Source organism: Podarcis melisellensis (genome assembly GCF_964234715.1).
Source record: "Podarcis melisellensis genome assembly, chromosome: 8".
NCBI classification, from domain to species: Eukaryota; Metazoa; Chordata; class Lepidosauria; order Squamata; family Lacertidae; genus Podarcis; species Podarcis melisellensis.
Genome location: NC_138540.1, coordinates 45390615 through 45408688, shown reverse-complemented (window position 1 = coordinate 45408688; position 18074 = coordinate 45390615). Strand labels below are relative to the sequence as shown.

The 18074-nt window shown below is 45.7% G+C and overlaps 1 protein-coding gene across 2 annotated transcripts; it reads right to left on the bottom strand.

Moving 5' to 3' along the window:
• Positions 1 to 1589: 1589 nt before the first annotated feature.
• TPPP3 (tubulin polymerization promoting protein family member 3) lies at positions 1590 to 16581 on the bottom strand. 2 transcript variants are annotated; one of them, XM_081920451.1, is made up of 5 exons: positions 16483 to 16581; positions 13858 to 13938; positions 7739 to 7932; positions 4072 to 4225; positions 1590 to 2348 (listed from the first exon to the last, which is right to left on the bottom strand). In XM_081920451.1, exons 3-5 carry the CDS (start codon positions 7924 to 7926, stop codon positions 2160 to 2162), a joined length of 531 nt encoding a protein of 176 aa, XP_081776577.1. In that variant the 5' UTR covers positions 7927 to 7932; positions 13858 to 13938; positions 16483 to 16581; the 3' UTR covers positions 1590 to 2159. The 2 variants fall into 2 exon arrangements, with proteins under 2 accessions (XP_081776577.1, XP_081776576.1); XM_081920450.1 differs by lacking the exon at positions 16483 to 16581 and adding an exon at positions 15308 to 15367.
• Positions 16582 to 18074: the final 1493 nt, after the last annotated feature.

The window sequence follows — 18074 nt, the reverse complement described above, 5'->3', positions numbered from 1 at the left end:
AAGAACATAGGAAGGTGGCTTTTACCAGTTCAGATAATTGGTCCATCTGGCTCAATACTGTCTGCACTGACTGGCAGCAGCTCTCCAGGGTTTTAGGCACAGGTTCTTCCCAGCCCCCGTGAGGAGATGGAACCTGGGACTTTCTGCATAGCCGAAGAATGTGTTCCACCATTGTGTAAAGATGCAGGATTTCTGGCCTTCATGCCACTTTCCTCCCCCACCCTTATATGACCCCCAACTCTCTAACAGGTGGGGCTGGGGGCTTTGGCACCCGAGGGAAAAGGAGCCACTGAACACATACCTGGTCTAGCCTACAGCAGCTGGGAAGCCCCTCCCCAGATGCAAACTCAAAAGGAGGGACAGGGATGGGGTTCAATTCACACTGTAATGTGCACCGACCTAATTCGCATTTCCTGAAGTGAAGCACAAACTGAAAAACAGCTCTCCTGTGACATTCTCAGGTCTCCAACCAAAGAACGGGAAGGGAAATTCATATATTTGAGGAATTTACACACAAAAATGCATGTACTGTATGAGGCAACTTACAAAAATGCATTCTCTTAAGAAAAAATTGCTTGCAAAGGATGCATATATATTAGGCTGAATTGTGGACAAATTAAGAAAAATGTGCACTAAAATGCTTAAGAATTATTAAGATGGTTTTTTTAAAAAAGTCACAAAGGGATGCAGGAATGTGGCAAAACTTGGGAAAAGGAGAAAATAGGAGAAATCAGAATTGACAGATTCGCCCATCCCTAACCGAGAGTCAGGCATGAGGCGTTCTCCTTCAGCCACTTGCCATCCTTGCTTCAACTGCAGGAGAAGAAAACAAAAATCGTTCTACTGAGGTCTGGATCACAACACAATTGGGATCCCAGGGGCATTGTTTTATGTTGAGAAGCTCTGACTCAGTCGTCTTTTTACTCAGACCAAGAAGATCTCATACCACCACATCAGTTTGTGATATTTTTTTTAAGTCCACATGAAAATGCATTAACATTTTAGTGGACATTTCTCCTGATACATGTTTGAAAGCACTTATGAAAGCTTGTAGCCAATGTTAATTCTACTCAGAGTAGACCCATTGAAATTAATGACCATCAACTAACTTCATTGGAGGGAAATACATGCATTTTCCCATTAGTGCAAATTTCTCCTAATATAATGCGTGTTTGTATGCCGTTTATCCTAATATGCGAATTTCTGCTGGGCAGTTTCCTCTAATACAATGCATTTTTAACATTATTTTCATGAATATGTGCATTTATGAAGATACTTCACAGCAGTGTATGTATTTCTTGGCTGGAGAACTGCAAAATTCAGACAGGTGTGAAGTTTGAAGGACGGTCACTATTCAGTGTGGTATTAAACAGATTTGCCTTTACATGTGAAATGAATCAAATTTCTTCCCTGTCCTCCCTGCCCTTTCCTCCTGGGTTTAGCTGTGCCCACCAATGGCATGGTGCCCCCAGCAGATATCCCCCTGATGGAATGTGTTCCTCCACAGGGCGAGGAATTTCCCCATACCTGCATTCAATGTGCAGTATTTAAAAAGGATCAGCTGCCTTGTCAGTTGAGGAGCAAGATGATTGTGAGTAGTACTTTTATTTTATATACTGCTTTTCTGATGCAATCAAAAGCGGTGAAATGATGCCGATGGAAGCACTGGGGTCCCCTGCAAACAGGAAGTAGACATCATCATGGGTTGGAAGAGCAAGAGCTATGAGGAAATGCTGTTAGAAGCCTGGGAAGCCATCTTGTTGCCCTGACAGAAGCTTTGTGGCCCTAGAAGCTGCACGATAAATGAAGCTTTCCTTTTATTTTCTCTGCGGTGCAGGAGACTCCCATTATTAGCACTAGAGAGGAAAGCAGTGGGGAGGGGGCTGGTTAGAGTGAGGTAAGGGAGACATTTGAGGTGTAGAGACCTTTGGTAGGCTGCGCAGGCGGGTGCCGCAGATAAAAGTCTGAGTTTGTGTAACTTTGGGAAGCGAGGTGCGTGGCCGGGTCACATTGCAGCTGCGTAAACCATTCAAGGACAGGCACCCCTTCCAGCTATTGCTCTGGGGCTGGAGTGAGGCCGGGCAGAGCCGAACCCCCACGAGGGCAAGGGGGCGTGTCATTAGGGTGGCCCTTCCTTCAAACGGGTGCGGCAGCCGCTCCTATTTCTTCACTTTGGCATCGTAAGTGCCGGCGTGCTTGTAGGCCGACACGTAGCCGCTGTTGTCCACAATGTTCTCCCGTCCGCTCTTGCCTTTGCCCTTCCCGCTCTCGTCGAAACGTTCCTTGTGGGAGCCTGTGTACTTGGACGTGTCGGTGAGCCTCTCCACCGCGCCCACAGCCTTGGCTTTCTGCCAATCACAAAAACAAGGGAGGGGGTCAGAACCATTCTTTGTTCAGCAACGACTACCATCGCCCCTACTTCAGAACATGGCCTCCACATCACCTCCACCTCCTTTACTATCTACTATGCAAAAATATGAGGAGCTGCTTTGTACCAATGTGAACCCCTGACCATTAGGTCCAGTCATGACCGACTCTGGGGTTGCGGCGTTGATCTCGCTTTACTGGCCAAGGGAGCCGGCGTACAGCTTCCGGGTCATGTGGCCAGCATGACTAAGCCGCTTCTGGTGAATCAGAGCAGTGCACGGAAACGCTGTTTACCTTCTCGCTGAAGCGGTACCTATTTATCTACTTGCACTTTGACGTGCTTTCGAACTGCTAGATTGGCAGGAGCAGGGACCGAACAATGGGAGCTCACCCCGCCGCGGAGATTTGAACTGCCAACCTTCTAATCGGCAAGTCCTAGGCTCTGTGGTTTAACCCACAGCACCACCCGCATCCCTGACACATAGAGTACCACTGGCTTTACCAACAGCTCTCCAGCATTGCAGGTAGCGGTCTTCCCCAGTCTTGCAATTTGGAGGCTCCTTCAACTGGCACATAAGAGCCCTCCTGGATCAGACCAAAGGCCTATCCAACTCAGCGCCCTCTACTCACAATGGCCAATGTTATTTCTGTAGGAAGCCCACAAGCAGGACATGAGCCCAATAGTGCTCTGCTGGAGACTGGCCTTCAGAGGCACACTGGCTCTGATACCTGAGGGAACATAGCCATCATGATCAATAAGTCTTGTTCTCAATGATTTTGTCAATCCTCCATGAGGGGTGCAGGTATTAAACCTGGGGCCTCCCATAGGAAAAGAGCAGGAGCTGTATTGGTCGGGGGTGCTTAAGGAATTCAGTTTCCATGAGTTCCAAAGCAGACGGACCTGATCCATAACTGCTGTACTATCATAAAGACTGGAATACCTGCTGTACTATCATAAAGACTGTACTATCATAAAGACTGGAACATAGTTATCCACCCTATTTTACACTTCACTGAATTTTTCACTGAGTTCCTGGCTCAGAAAACGAAACAAAATGCATTAAAATGCATATTAAAATGTGTACAGTACTTTTCTTCTAGAAAAAAGGTGCTAGTACTGCATTCCCTTGAGTACCCCTCAGAAAAGAGTACTGGACTGTACATAAATACATACCGTGAGATAAAAGATGTATACAAATGTACAATTTATGATAAATTGTGTATTGAAATATTATTTATACACAAAATTCCATACTGCTTTCTTTTCTGCTAGTTAATGGGACAGAAGAGGTTCATAAACGATCACTTGTGGAATTGGAAAAGGACTGATCTGTCCAGAAGTACTGAGAGTGAGTTAAGCCGTACCATACGAGAAAGCTGCAGTTCACTACCAGAATGCACACTTTGCATACAGACATTTCCTGGTCCAATTCACAGAATCTCCAGGTAAGGCTTGGGAAACCCTGGAGAACTGCTCCTAGTCAGTGGAGTTCAGGTGGGGAACCTGCTGTCTCCAGATGTTACTGGTTTACAACACACATCATCCCAGGCCATGCTGGCTGGTGCTGATGGGAGTTGGAGTTCAGCAACATCTGGAAGGCCACTGGCTCCTCATCCCTGTCCTAGACCCAACCTGGCCTGCTTCTGGATTCCCACCCGGAGTCTGTTCTGCTTCTTCCTGCAGCACCGGCAGCAGTTACTCACAGTGACGCCCACGTTAGTCGGTTCTTTGCCTGCCACCAGCTGGCAGATGGATTCATACGCTTCCTCTTTGCTTTTGTCCTTAAACCTCTTTGGAGCCAGCTCCTCCAAGGCCTTCTTGAACTCCTCATAGTTTATGACTCTGGCCGTCTTCCCTCTGGAACAGAATAGGCACAAGGGACTCAGGAGCCAAATCGCAACTACCTTTGCCCCTCTGACTCATACACCGGGGGGGGGGAACCTTCTTCAGTCTGAGGGCCACATTTCCTTCTAGGCAACTTCTAAGGGGCCATAGGTCAGTGATAAGTGGGGCCAGACGCAAAAGAGGGCGGGGAATGAATACAAATTCTACCTTCGTACAGTAGGCTTGTTTCAATACACATTCACACCCCTTAACCACCTCCTTCCAGGCAACCCAGAACCATTATCAGAGTTCAAGAATACATTCCTGCCAAGCAAAAGCATGCAAGGAGGGTGTCCTGGCTCCCAGTTGTAGAAGGACAAGAACTTGCAAGCTCTTCCCATTATTTAGCTGGGTTTTGGTTCCAGGCAATTTCTACCACTCAATCTATTCCTGCTCTCTGGAGCAACAGAGCACAAGTCCGCTTCATCTTTTACATGACCTCCCTTCAGATATTTGAAGACTGCTATCATGTCTCCTCTTAATCTCCTCTTATCTGGGCTAAACATACCCAGCTCTATCCTGGGTGTCAACTTCTGGACAAGCTCTAGCTTGTCAACGTCCTTCTTAAGTTGTACCATACAGAAGTGGACATGGTACTCCAGATGTGCTGTGACCACTGCAGACTAGAGTCCACTTCATCCGATGTAGTCAGGCCAGGCCAGACTGTAGTCCACAAAAGCTTATGCCATAATGAGACTAAGACTGTGTACACATTACCAGCTTAAAACACAGCTAGGTCGTTCTCAATTCAGACTGAAGTTGGTTTGGAGTGTGTACGCAATTTAACATGGCTACATCTCTGAAAATATTGATATATACCAGCTAACTAGCTAGAATAACTGAAACATTTGTTTAAAAGTTTTAGAGACTGGTAGTTGGCAACACCTATCAGTGCTGAATGCTGGCAGCTTCTGCAGCAAACTGGCAGAAATTGTGTTTTTGAGGCCTCAACCCCCAGAGAGGAAAGGTATGTTTAGAAGGACCACAACAAAGGTGCTTCCAAACTAGGCCCACTATCCTACAAGTATCTGTCTTCAGTCTGATTTTCTACATGCAGGGAAATATTGTGTGAGAGAGAGAACACTTAGATATGCAATTCCTCATTTGTGGCTTTAGGTGATGCCATCCAGAAAATAGCTTTACTTATTGATTCTGTTGCCTGCATAAACCAGAGGCAGGGGAACATTTTCAAGCTGGAAGTCTACATTCCCTCCTAGGCAGCCTTTAGGGGGCCACATGCCAGTGGTGGCCAGAGCCAGAAGCAAAAGAGGGTGGAGCAATGGAGACTGATTTTACTGTTTGTACAACAGGCTTGTTTCTACACAGACTCACACACACAGTTCCCTGCCTCCATCCCCCATCCAGACAAACACAAGTCGTCATCTGAGCTGCAGGACACATTCTAGCCAAGCAAAAGCAGTCCAGGAGGGTGCAAAGCAAGGCTGGAGAGGGGTGTGGCCTGAGGAGAGTCCTGTGAGCCAGAGAGACTTGGAGGCCACATTCAGCTTCCCCATCCCTGGTATAAGCTGAGTTTTGACCAGACTCAAGTTCAGAACAGGTGACACACATGCCAAGAGCTTTCCCCAAACCACTAACTGCAACCAGTCCACACACCTCTGAGAAATGGGGCTTCTGGTAGTTAAGTCACATGTTAAGCTTAATGCACAGCCAGGCATCTATGTCTCATTTTCCTTCAGAAGCTGGGCCTACCCTGGGGTCACAAGTCTACATATTACACTTGTGTGCTACTATGACTGTTGTTTTTTTGTTAAATTAATTTATAGCTGCAGAGGGCCTTACTTGCTGTTGAGATCACTGCAAGCCCAGAAGTTAGGTCTATCACTTCTCTCCCCAACTGTGATCCCACTAATAATTTTTTTTAAAAAATCCTCTTCCCGGCATTGCTACAAAGCTTTAAAAAAATCCAATTGGTGGCAATGGAAACTTTTTAGTAAGCCATATGCAGGAGGGATATTGGGAAGGTGGAGGGGTCAAAGCTGAAGAGGGAAAAGATATACCTGGTGGGCTGGCCCAGCTCATCTCTCTCTTTCTCTCCCTCCCCCCCCCCACATTAAACTGTAGCTGTTGCTACTGCAGCCAAAGTGCTTTCCATTACAAGAGAGTTACACTAGCAGCAGTCAATAGCTGTTTGTTTTTTATTTTTGCCAGGACCAAAGGCTTAATTTCTCAAACAGCAGCTGACATGGAGCAGTTCAACAGTACAAACAAAAGTGTTCCTGCCAATATTGCTGAATCAAACCGGGACAGCACCATTGAGCAATGCATGCTCAGTCTCCCCAGAAGCACAGATGTGAAACACAACAATGCCAAACTGAAGCTGGCATTGAGCCAAAGAAGCTGTGTGTGTGTATCTTTTTAAGCTGGTGCTTGGCATTGGCACAGAAAGCTAAGCCTCTTTTTTGTGGGTTGGGCTGTTTTCTGCTAGGTTTGTAGTCTGGCTACAGACATGGTTTTTGAACATGTGCAGAGTTTCTGCCCCTTGTCGCCAGTAGTGCAAGTCTTCTGGAAAATTATGTATTGGAGTAAAAGAAAAAAAAGTCACTGCCCTTAATCAATTGAGGTCTGGTTTATCTATTTTACTTATATTTAGTAAACAGATAAACATGCGCTGTGTTATTTTTACAAGTGTGTTATAAAAATATCTCAGACATTTTTTCCAGAAATCAAAAAATAGATTAGGAAGGTATTTGGTTAAAGTAGCATGTTACCCCTAGGGAATAAGCACCATTGAGCATAATGGGATTTCCTTCCTAGTCAACATGCATAACATTGTGCAGTAAGTATTTGACTTGAGGGGAGCAGGGTTCAACAGGGCATAAGAAGTTGCTTTATATCAAGTTAGACTATTGGTACACCTAGCTCAGTGTTGTCTATGAATTTTGTGGTGTGGGGGTGGTAATGCTATGGGACCTCTTCAACTTGGCAAAGCTTATATAGATACACACACACAAAACAAACAAACAAACAAACAAACAAACTGGTATATCTATGCACATTCTGTACAGCATACATAGGATGTATATTTCTTTCTGGAGATGGCTGAAATGACCACGATGGTTGTAACAGCAAATAAAATTGAAATTGACATAGCTTAGGGCCTCAGCATGTCTTAATGAAGCCTTACTTGGTAGGCATTTTTTGTGCCCTATATTAAAACAGAAAATATGAATGGAAGTCTGGGGAAGGGCTGTAGCTCTGTGGAAGAGCATCTGCTTTGCATGCAGAAGGTTGCAGGTTCAATCCCCAACATCTGAGGGAGGTATGGGAGGGAAACCTGCCTGTTAGGGTACCAAGGATCTGATTTAATATAATGTTCCTATGAATTAGTTCATTGGGCTCTTGCTTCAGCGCTGTGGCAAAGACTTGCCCACGGGTTTCCGTCCCACCTGAGTCTCTTCGTTTTTGTAAATTAAGAACCAACACGAAGCAGAACCAGAAGGAAGTGAGATGGAAGCAGGCACTTACTTCACCTTGCTGAAGACAATGTCCACATCTGTGCTGGTGACCCCTTTGCCATCAGTTACTTTGCAATCCTTACACAGTTTGGCCCAGTTCTTGCCATTCATTTCTTGCCCTGTAGCTTTGGTGTCGCCGTAGATGGCAAACTTTCGGAAGCTCTCCTCCAATGAAGCCATGTCTGTGCTCTCAGCCATGATGTTCTGTAAAGGACAAAGGGGGCTGTTCAGATCCAAGCAACAGGCATTATGCCTGCCATCATGTACACATTTCCTAAAACTCCTCTAGACATTTCCATAGCTGTCAAGTGTCCCTTATTTGGTGGGACAGTCCCTTATTCCAGCGCCATGTCCCGGGGCTGTCCCTTATTGATGATGTCTCTTAAATAAGCTACTGAAGGTAATGGGGCCCTTTCTATGTCCAGCTTGCTTTGTCAACAACAAATTGTTACTGTTTTTTTGTGTTGAATATATCCTATATAGTAATTTATGGACCTAATAGGTATCTAAAGCCATTTGCATGCAACAAAATATATATTTTATAAAAGTAATTGTTGATCCCTTATTTTGGCTGCTGATCCCTTATTTTTGAGGCTGCTGGTCCCTTATTTTCAAACCTGTAAGTTGACAGCTATGGACATTTCCCCCTACCTGGGGATGGTGGAATCTGTCAGTTTCATTTCCCCCTCATTTATCATTTTTTTCCAAACTGGAATTCAGTTCTCCACATTTTCACAGCAACAATTTGCAATTTTTGTTAAAAGCGGGAGGGGGAGGGGAGTCCTTAGGAAAATTCATCAGCATCTTAGGTCAACTTTCTCCTGATACACATTTTTGCAAAGCAAATTCCCCATATATAATGCCTTTTTATATCTTACTTTCAGTAATGTATGTATTTATATGAACACTTTAGTATATGTATTATAGTACACATTACTTGACTAGAGAGATGTATGGGGTGCTAGGGGTGGGGAGGTGCCTCTGGTGGGGGATATATTGCACTCCTTTTGGAGTAGTTTGTTCATGTTTGGTCCCCTGTCTGCACTCAGCTCTAACCTGTGGCTCCTAAAAACTGTCAGCATGCAACAGCGGCCACACGCCAGGAAACGACTTTGACTGGCTAGCTAAATTAAGTGAGGGTAGCCAATGTATCTCTATCCCTTGGTGAGTTGGGGACTTTCCCTCCACATGAAGACAGACTCTGGTAGATTGAGTAGACGAAACCAATACTGGGTCAAACAGTTATGAAGCCAGTTTCTGCACATGCTGTAGAAGGAAGAGGGTAGCAGATGGGGCTTGTCAACCTAGGAAGATAACCTTTCTAGGAGAAGGAAAATCCTGGTCCTAAACCTCCGCTTCCTTGTGGGATATCTTTGGGAGAAGAAAAGGCTAAGGAATAAACCCTACACAAATCCAGAGTGGAGTCTCTAATACGGTTGGATGGCACCATGTACGCCTCCTTCTGGAAACTCCTGCAGCCCAGCTAGTGCCAAACATATTGCTCTGCTTTCTTTGGACCATATCAGTGAGGCTGAGAGGGGGTCTTGTCATCTGGGAAGCCCAGGACCTCCATATACACTGCTCAGGCTTGTGCCCCAAGAAGGTCACTTCAGTGCTGCTAACTCAGCGGTTTGCCTTCATCCCTGGAGGCATGATCCATTGTCTCTCGAGACAGACAGATGCCAACCACTTGGCTAGAGAACTGCATTGCAAAATCTGGGGAACTGCAAATTTCCAAAGGATTGGCTGCGTTTCAGTTCACAATTTGTTTTAGAAAGTGTGAATTAGAAAAATCCACATTTAAATGCAGAGTAAATTGGATTTCTCCCTGAGCTCCATTGTTGGTCTTAGTGCACTGTCTGAACAGATTTCTTGGTTCCTGAGATAAATCAGGGCATCATAGATAGAGCACTTTTCTCAAACCTTCTGTAGAAGCTACTGGCTTTTTCATATTTATCATAAACTTTCCCCCTACTTCTGAAGTTCAGTATGCGAGCACCATTGTTGTCATAATCCGAAAAACCAGAACATGGACAAGAGGAAAGTGCAGTGTGTTAAGGAAAATTGCTTTGCAAAAGTTATGTATTATAGGCAAAAAGGTGTCTATTAGGAAAGATCTTCACAAAAACGCTGATGAATTTTCATGAGATTTTTTCCAAGTTTTTAAATTTATTCTTGCAATCATCTATGCAAATGTGGAGAACTAAATTTAAGATTAGAAAAATGAGGAAACAAGGGAAACCAAAATGGAGAGATTTGCCCATGCCTAGCAAGAGCAGACCTATCTTCTCAGCAAACGCCCTGGCTTGCCCTGTGTCAATGCCAGCACTAACTGGAATTTCCCCGCACAATTATTAACTCAATCCACTGCTACTTTGGGGAAACGCTGTCCATTTCTCACGGACATTTACCCTCAGCTATCCTCTTGCTCGGGCTCCCTGCCAAGATCCACCCATGCCCGGGGCAGGCTATTAGGGCACTAGCCAGCCTGGGGGGCCTGCCAGGTCCAGGATCTTAGTTACGGCCTGACATTAAACAAAAACAGGCATGTGGGCTTGGCTGCTGGGGCGGCCACAGTTTGTGTTGCCTGGCGACGGTTGCTAAGGGCGGGTTGTGCTACTTGGACGTGGTTGCTCTGGGGAGGATAGTGTGGATTAGCATATGTACTTAACTCCACACTAACGGACATAGACATGTGTGTGAACTTTTTTCCCTTTCTCTCTCTCCTTAAAATTTCTCCTCTGCTGGATGAAGGTATCTCCTGGAAAGGAGCAGTGGAGCTGCAGGCCCTACCCAACAGAAGTCACAGCCACACTTGGATGTACATGAATCTGCATGCACAGAAATACAGTGGTACCTTGGGTTAAGTACTTAATTTGTTCCGGAGGGCTGTACTTAACCTGAAACTGTTCTTAACCTGAAGCACCACTTTAGCTAATGGGGCCTCCTGCTGCTGCCGCGCCGCCGGAGCCCGATTTCTGTTCTTATCCTGAAGCAAAGTTCTTAACCTGAAGCACTATTTCTGGGTTAGCGGAGTGTGTAACCTGAAGTGTATGTAACCTGAAGCGTATGTAACCCAAGGTACCACTGTACACAGCAGCAGGTGTACAACTGCAAAAAAAAAAATAATGGGCACAAATTATGCAGGTTTGGCCATTTGGAAAACTGCAATAACATACGGGCATATTAAACTATGGGTTTTTAAACTGCGGGAGGGGGGTTATTTCTGTTTGTTTGTAACTGTGTTATGTGTTTTTATATTGCAAACTGCCCTGTGATCCTCGGATGAAGGGCAGTATAGAAATTTAATAAATAATAAATTAAAGAATGATGATAATGTACAGCTGTGTACTTATCCAATTGCAGAATCCTTGACTTTGCAAATGTGGAGAACTAAACTCAGTGTACCTTGGTCAGTGTGCTTTACCCCTGAGACACACATGCGGTAACCCGTGTGAATAGCCACTCATAATTTAACTTTTTAAAATTATTTGCTGCAGGCCTCATCCAAGAAGCCTGAAGCTCAAACCTGTATGTGTTTTCCCCAAATGTGCATCATTTTATACTTTACTTACATTGAACCTTACGCTCCCCAAAAGGCTGGTTTGACGGCTCCCTCTCCTGAAGAAGCTTTGTGCATGTCTTACATTTTAATGTTGTACATTTATTTTATGTTGTAAACTGCTACATTGTATGATTGAAAGTTTTCCTTTTATTCTCTGTTGTCCTTTGTAAAGACCTTTGGCTATACAGTGGTACCTCAGGTTACATACACTTCAGGTTACATACGCTTCAGGTTACAGACTCCGCTAACCCAGAAATATTACCTCGGGTTAAGAATTTTGCTTCAGGATGAGAACAGAAATTGTGCTCTCCAGCAGCAGGAGGCCCCATTAGCTAAAGTGGTGCTTCAGGTTAAGAACAGTTTCAGGTTAAGAACGGACCTCCAGAACAAATTAAGTACTTAACCCGAGGTACCACTGTATACAATAAAACTGACTGACAGACTTGCGGCATGTTCTATAATAGATGCCCCTTTGACTGAGATTTAGGTTGACAGCAAACTGTGGGCCCCACAATTTGTCTCCCTGACATGCAGAGGTAGAGATGTTTGCACAGGTGAGCAAAGCAAACTGCAGGTTTTCTCACTTTTCACACAAAAATTGAGACGCATGCACCTAAGATTGGCTGAGACTCCCTTACTCACATAGGAGCCCTGATTGGTTGTGAGTCACAGTCGCAGCCAATCAGGGATCTTCTGCTAGACAGGGAGTCGCAGCCTATCAGGGCTCCCTGGTACACGTCTCTGTGTGTTTAGGGATAAATGCTCTATCTGCAGTTTGCTCTCAGAGGGCATCTGTCTACCCCCCAGTCAGAGACATAGCACACAAAGAGCTGCACTTTAGGGACACCCACTTGCCCTTCACACTCTACATGTTTACTGTGGGCAACGTCAGTTGTAGCCACAGCAAACATGATTGACACATAAATCGTGAAGCACCCAGGTAGAGGGCAGCAGCTCTTAATCCTTGTATTTATTTAATGTATTTATTTAAAACCAACCCTGCCTTTCTACAGTTGCTCAAGGTATGTATGGATTCTTTCACCATTTGGCCAACGCCTAACTAAGTCAGTCATTATGCTTGGCTTGCTAGTTGCATCTTCTTCAGAGATCTTAGCTACACAAATACACACATACACAACTTACGTGGGCAACACAGAACTTATCTAAACAACAGTCTGGTTCAGTTCAGACAAGATATCACATCCATAGCTTGTGCTGACTGTAGTTTAGAACCTAAACCACCGTTTCTACCTCCAAAGCTACAACAATTAAACTATGGTTTAGAGCTGCTCATCTGCTTTCATTTCACACATTCAATCCTGTCCAGAAGGTCCAGCAGACTCTCAAGGCATGGCAAAGGATCAGGGATGATGGGAGTTGGTGTCTAGTAATATCTGGAAAGCAAAAGGTTCCCCATCCCTGCTATACAGTTCCTGGCACACTCTACTTCAGTACCTGGTACTACTAGAAGTGAAACCCTAAAGAAACTGCAACCTTTGGGGAAAAGGAAATATCTGTCATAGCAAAGCCCACCACTGATTCTTCTTCTGCATGGCTGCAAACATAAGTGGGATCAACAGTCGGCATGATAGGGTCAGTTCAAATTAAAGAAAGGACCCCACAGGGGCTGCAAAAGTCAAAGGTATATCAGAGCTCAACCTGTGAACATCTAATTCCTCAGCTGGGATGCTCAAGAATTTTATCCAGGCTGCATTTTTAAGGAAATTGGCCTGACTTGCACTCCTTAGACAGAGGGTTCCTCCAAACTGGTTTTTCCCCAGGGTGTATTTGCAACATGTCATTGATGCAGAAATAGTGCTGGCTTTTTACTGGAATATCCAAACATTGTTCCCCTTTTTTAGTTGCTCTGTGAATATTCCCCAATGTTACCACGTCATTAGTGTATTGAAGGGCCTCTCTGTTGGGCCCTTGGAACTCTTTCCGGGCGCACCCCCTCCTCCACCACACCCCTGTCTCCAGGCCACACTCCTCACTAGCCCTACTTCACACCCTCCTTAAGGTTCTGCCTGCCTGGAATGTGTACTTGACTGCCTCTTGCATGCCTGGATGGAAGTTAGAGGTGGCTGAGTAAGTGTGTGTAAAAATTAGCCTAATGTACAAAGGCAAAATGAACATTGTCCCACCTACATTTGCTTCTGGCTCCTCCCACCACTGGAATGGAACCTTCAGAAGGTTGCCCAGGTGAACATGTGGTCCTTGGTCTGAAAAAGATTCCCCATGCACCCTTTAACCCCTGCTGTGGTCCCAGATGGAATCAGACCCCCGGCAACTGCTATTTGCAATAGGAAGAAAGCTCCCACTGACTGAAATAGGAGTTTTCCTCTCATTCCAAACAACAGGGGATGCAGACAGAGGGTTAAAACTCACTTCCCTCCACACTGTGGTTCCGATTTAGTTCCCTCTGATCCAACCCCACACTGGCTATTTAGTGTAAAGCGGCCATCCCCAACCTGGTGCCCTTCAGATGTTTTGGACTACAATCCTTGTCCATTGGTGGGGATTGGGGAGAAATTTGATTTAGACTGTATTTAAAGCATACTTACCAAATCACTTCAAAGCACTACGTGAACACAGCTATCCTTCAAAATTCACACTTCTACGAATTTCGCAATGCAATTCTCCACCTATGTATTGTGTACAAAAATGCATATACTCTAGTAAGCATGCATGTAAATGCAAAGATCAGTGGAAAAAAACAATCATAAAGGCATGTTAGGCAAAATTACAAACAAAAATGAGCATATTAGAATAAATTTGCACTAAAATGCTGATAAGCTGTTGTGGAAATGTGGAAAACTTGACTGGAAAAACGAGAAACCAAGAAAATCAGAAACTGACAAATTCACCCATCTCTCGGGGATCTTCCCAAAGGGCTTTCGCACAGAAGATGGAGCAGCCTTGTGCACTGTTGCTTCAGCGAGCAGAGCACAAACTAATGGGTGGAAATTGCAGGAAAGCATATTCCAGATAAACCTCCAAGAAAGAGCTGTCCAGCAAAGGGACAGGCTGCCTTAGGAGGTGATAGGCTCTCCTTTACTGGGATCCATCCATCTCAGTGCTGTCTACACTGACTGGCAGTGACTCTCTTTGGCTTCAGACCAGTCACTCCTTGTCCTACCTGGAGATGCCAGCAAATGACCCAAAGACCTTCTGCATGCAAGGTTCTATCACTGAATTACAGCCAGCTTGCCTGGTGCAGTTTTCTATTCTGCCAGTTCAGCTGAACTGCTAGAAGCAGAAGCCTGAGAAATGATATCACCAAGCCAGAACAATGCCAGCGGCACTCAAAGGAGAGCATCTCGCTGGCCGCTTTTCTGCAAGCACGTAAATCCAGACATACGCAAGACCAGAGGGCTAAAGGCATGGTTGTGCATGATGCCAAAAGCACCTCTGTAAAACATCTCTCAGGCTTTTTGCGTGCATATGTGCATTCTCAACATCCGAAACAAAAACCAGAAGAGTCGCATTTAGAAGCTGTATACCAAGTCAGACAATTTGTCCATCCCGCCCACTATTGTTTACTACTTTGACTGGCAGTGGCTCTGCGGGGTCTCAAGAGCTGTTTTTAAGTATGTTTAATTCATAATTTGAATGTTTTATAATTTTTGGGTAAACCACCTAGAGGTTTTTGTACAATCAAGCGTTATAGAAATGTTTTTAAATAAATAAAATCCATGCAACCTGAACCTTTAACTGGAGACGCCAGGGATTGATCCTGGGAAGCTGCTGCATCCATCCATTTGGGATTATTACTAACACTTAAACTGCACAGATGTTACAGTCCAAGATGGACAAGAGGAAACCCCTAACTTGCCATTTTGTGCCTATTGGTCTGTGCTGGGATTCTCCCGGAGGTTACTGAACTAGATGAGGATCCAGTTTTAATCATGCTTAAAGAAGACCCATTGATTTTGATGTGTCTGTTCTAAGCACAACCAAGTCTGGATCCAACTCTGCATTTCTAAGCAAGAATGCACACACAAGATTCCTTACCACAGGTTAGTTATGTTTCAACAGTTAAGAGGTCCTGGATTGCAAATTTTAAAATTCATCAGCGGATGATGGGCGGAGATTCTAGAAAAGAACAGAGCAAAAGGTAGACAAAGCAATGTCAACTCACCCATGTTCTATGTAAAAAGAGATGGGGGGGGGGAATCAATTTAAAGCATTGGGTAAAGAAGAAAAAAACCATAAAAAGGAGAAAAAAGGCTGCAGTTCAAACACACTTTTCTAGTAATAAGTCCCACTAAACTCAGTGCAGCTTATTTGTGACATGCAAAATTATGTTATGCAAATAAATAAATTCCACTGAGGGAAAATAAACAGAGAGCACTATCTTCTGCTTTCTATTCCACAATGCTATTAACAACATGCATACCCTGGAACAACTAAAGAGCACCTAAAAGAAGCTTTATAGAGAGTCATGGGTGGATCTGCCGACTCAAGGTACTTGGTGCAGATCTAGTGAGTCAAATATTCATCAAAGCACAGCTGATGCCAAGCTAATTCCTCCATTTCCAGGTTTGCAGACACAACACAGGGATTTCTAACAGAGATTGCTCCCGTTGACAAGCTGCCCATTCTCACAATCTGGTTAGTTAAACAAGCAGGGGAAGGAGGGTGTACCCGGTATTTATATTATACATGCACAGGGAACTAGGAAAGAGAAGGAATTATTCCGAATTAGTTAGTCTGGAGCCAAGTGACATCATCGCCTCGGGTGCAATGCTGAAAAACAGAGGGAGACCCCGCCACAAACACCCGCCTGGACGCGGCACCCCTGATGACCCTGCGACAGCAAACATCAAGCAACAGCCTCGCGGCTGTTTGTTTACGTGGAAGTAAATAAATCCCATTGAAGTCACTGGGACTCCCTCCCGAGTATGCATGTAGAGAATCGGGACTGCAACCTTAGCATAGTGATGGGAATAAACGAAGAGATCGTCGGAGGTACATTGACTGAGAGAAAGGGAAGGAGCGGGATGCAAAGGTTTGGTCAGCATGCCTAGTGGGTGGATGCAGGAGGAACGGGGAGACGGGGGTTCCCCAAGCCTCCGGCTGCAAGAAGCCTGCACTGCCCACGGGGATGGGGATACCCTGGTTCCTCCTTACCCCACTCCGGATCCCCCTCGCCTGGCTACGCCTTACCCCCCGCGCGCGCTCCTTACCCTGCTTGCCTTCCACTACGCGGCGCCTTGCAAAAAAAGGGGGAGAAAACCACCCCTCTGGCTCTTGGAGACGCGCCGCTGCCGGCGGGGCGAGGCTCGGCTGTTGATTCCCGTCTCCATAGAGACCCCAGTGACACAGCGCGGGGAGGGAATAGGAAGCGGCCGGGGGGGGGGGCGTGCAAAAGCGAGGAAGAGCCAAGACACCTCCCTCCGGGGAAGAGGGAGGCGCAGGCGCGCTGGGCAGCCCCTCCGCCCGCCCCAACGTGGGCCTGGCGCCAAATGGGCCATTAGTGCGACGGTGGAGGATGCTGAGAGCCTGGGATTGCTGCTGCTGCTGCCTCCGGAACATTAGCGGGGAATAAATGGATGGCATCGCGGGGGGGGGGGCAGCAGGAGAGAGAGATGCTTGTGTCATCCTGAAGTTCTCAGCAACCTTTCCCTGCGCGCCCTTCTCTTTCCCCAAAGCTAGAGGCTTAGCCCAAAGACCGGTGCCAAGACTCTGAGCCTTGAATTGTAGAGTTGGAAGGGATCCCAAGGGTCATCTAGTCCAACCCCCTGCAATGCAGGAATTTCAACTAAAACATCCAGGACAGACAGCCACCCAACCTCTGCTGGAAATCCTCCAAGGAAGGAGAGTTCACCACTTCTTGTGGGAGTCTGTTCCACTGTCAAACAGCTCCTACTGCCAGAAATTTCTTCCTCATTTCTAGTAACTTGAATCCATTGGTTTGGGTCTTAGATTCCAGAGCAGGAGAAATCAAGTTTGCTCCATCTTCCATGTGACAGCCCTTTAAGATATTTGAAGATGGCTATCCTTCCTATCTCCTCTCGGTCTCCTCTTTACCCGGCGAAACATACCCAACTCCCTCAGCCATTCCTCATATGGCTTGGTTTCCAGATTATTGGTCATCTGACTCAGTGTCTGACAGTGGCCCTCCAGGGTTTCAGGTGGGAGAGACATTCACAGGCCTGTCTGGCGATGCCTGGGTTTGAACCTGGAATCATCTACATGCTCTGCCGCTGAGCTCTTAGGAGCTCTAAGTTCCTCTAAGGAAAGCAAGTGAATGCATGCATATCCTGCCCCCTCACCCAGCCATTTCGGTTCTTAGAAGTCACAGGGCAAGGTTTATAATGCAGTGGTAGAGCATCTCCTTTGCAGGCAGAAGGTCTGAAGTTTCATCCCAGGTAAGGCTGGGAGGGGACAGGATATGCATGCATACCCTACTTGAAATCATGAAGAGCCACTACCAGTCTGAGTGGACAATACTAAGCTATATAGAACAAAGGCCTGGCTGAGCAGAGGACAGCTTTCTATGACATACAATTAAAGCCCATGGCTTCCAGTGACAGAGCCCCCCCCCCCACTGTGACTAGTTGTAAGGGGGCAGGCCATGTTTGCCCTGGTAGTGGGTGAGCGTCCATTCGACTTTGATGAGACTTTGATACATCTGCCATTATAGGCAGGAGACCTTTTTCAACCCAAGGGCCACATTCCCCAGTAAGCAACCTCATTGGGGCCAGGTAGAGCAACCAGTGTGGCTTCTTTGTTCAACAGGTCACATTTAATAATTATAATTTATTATTTATACACC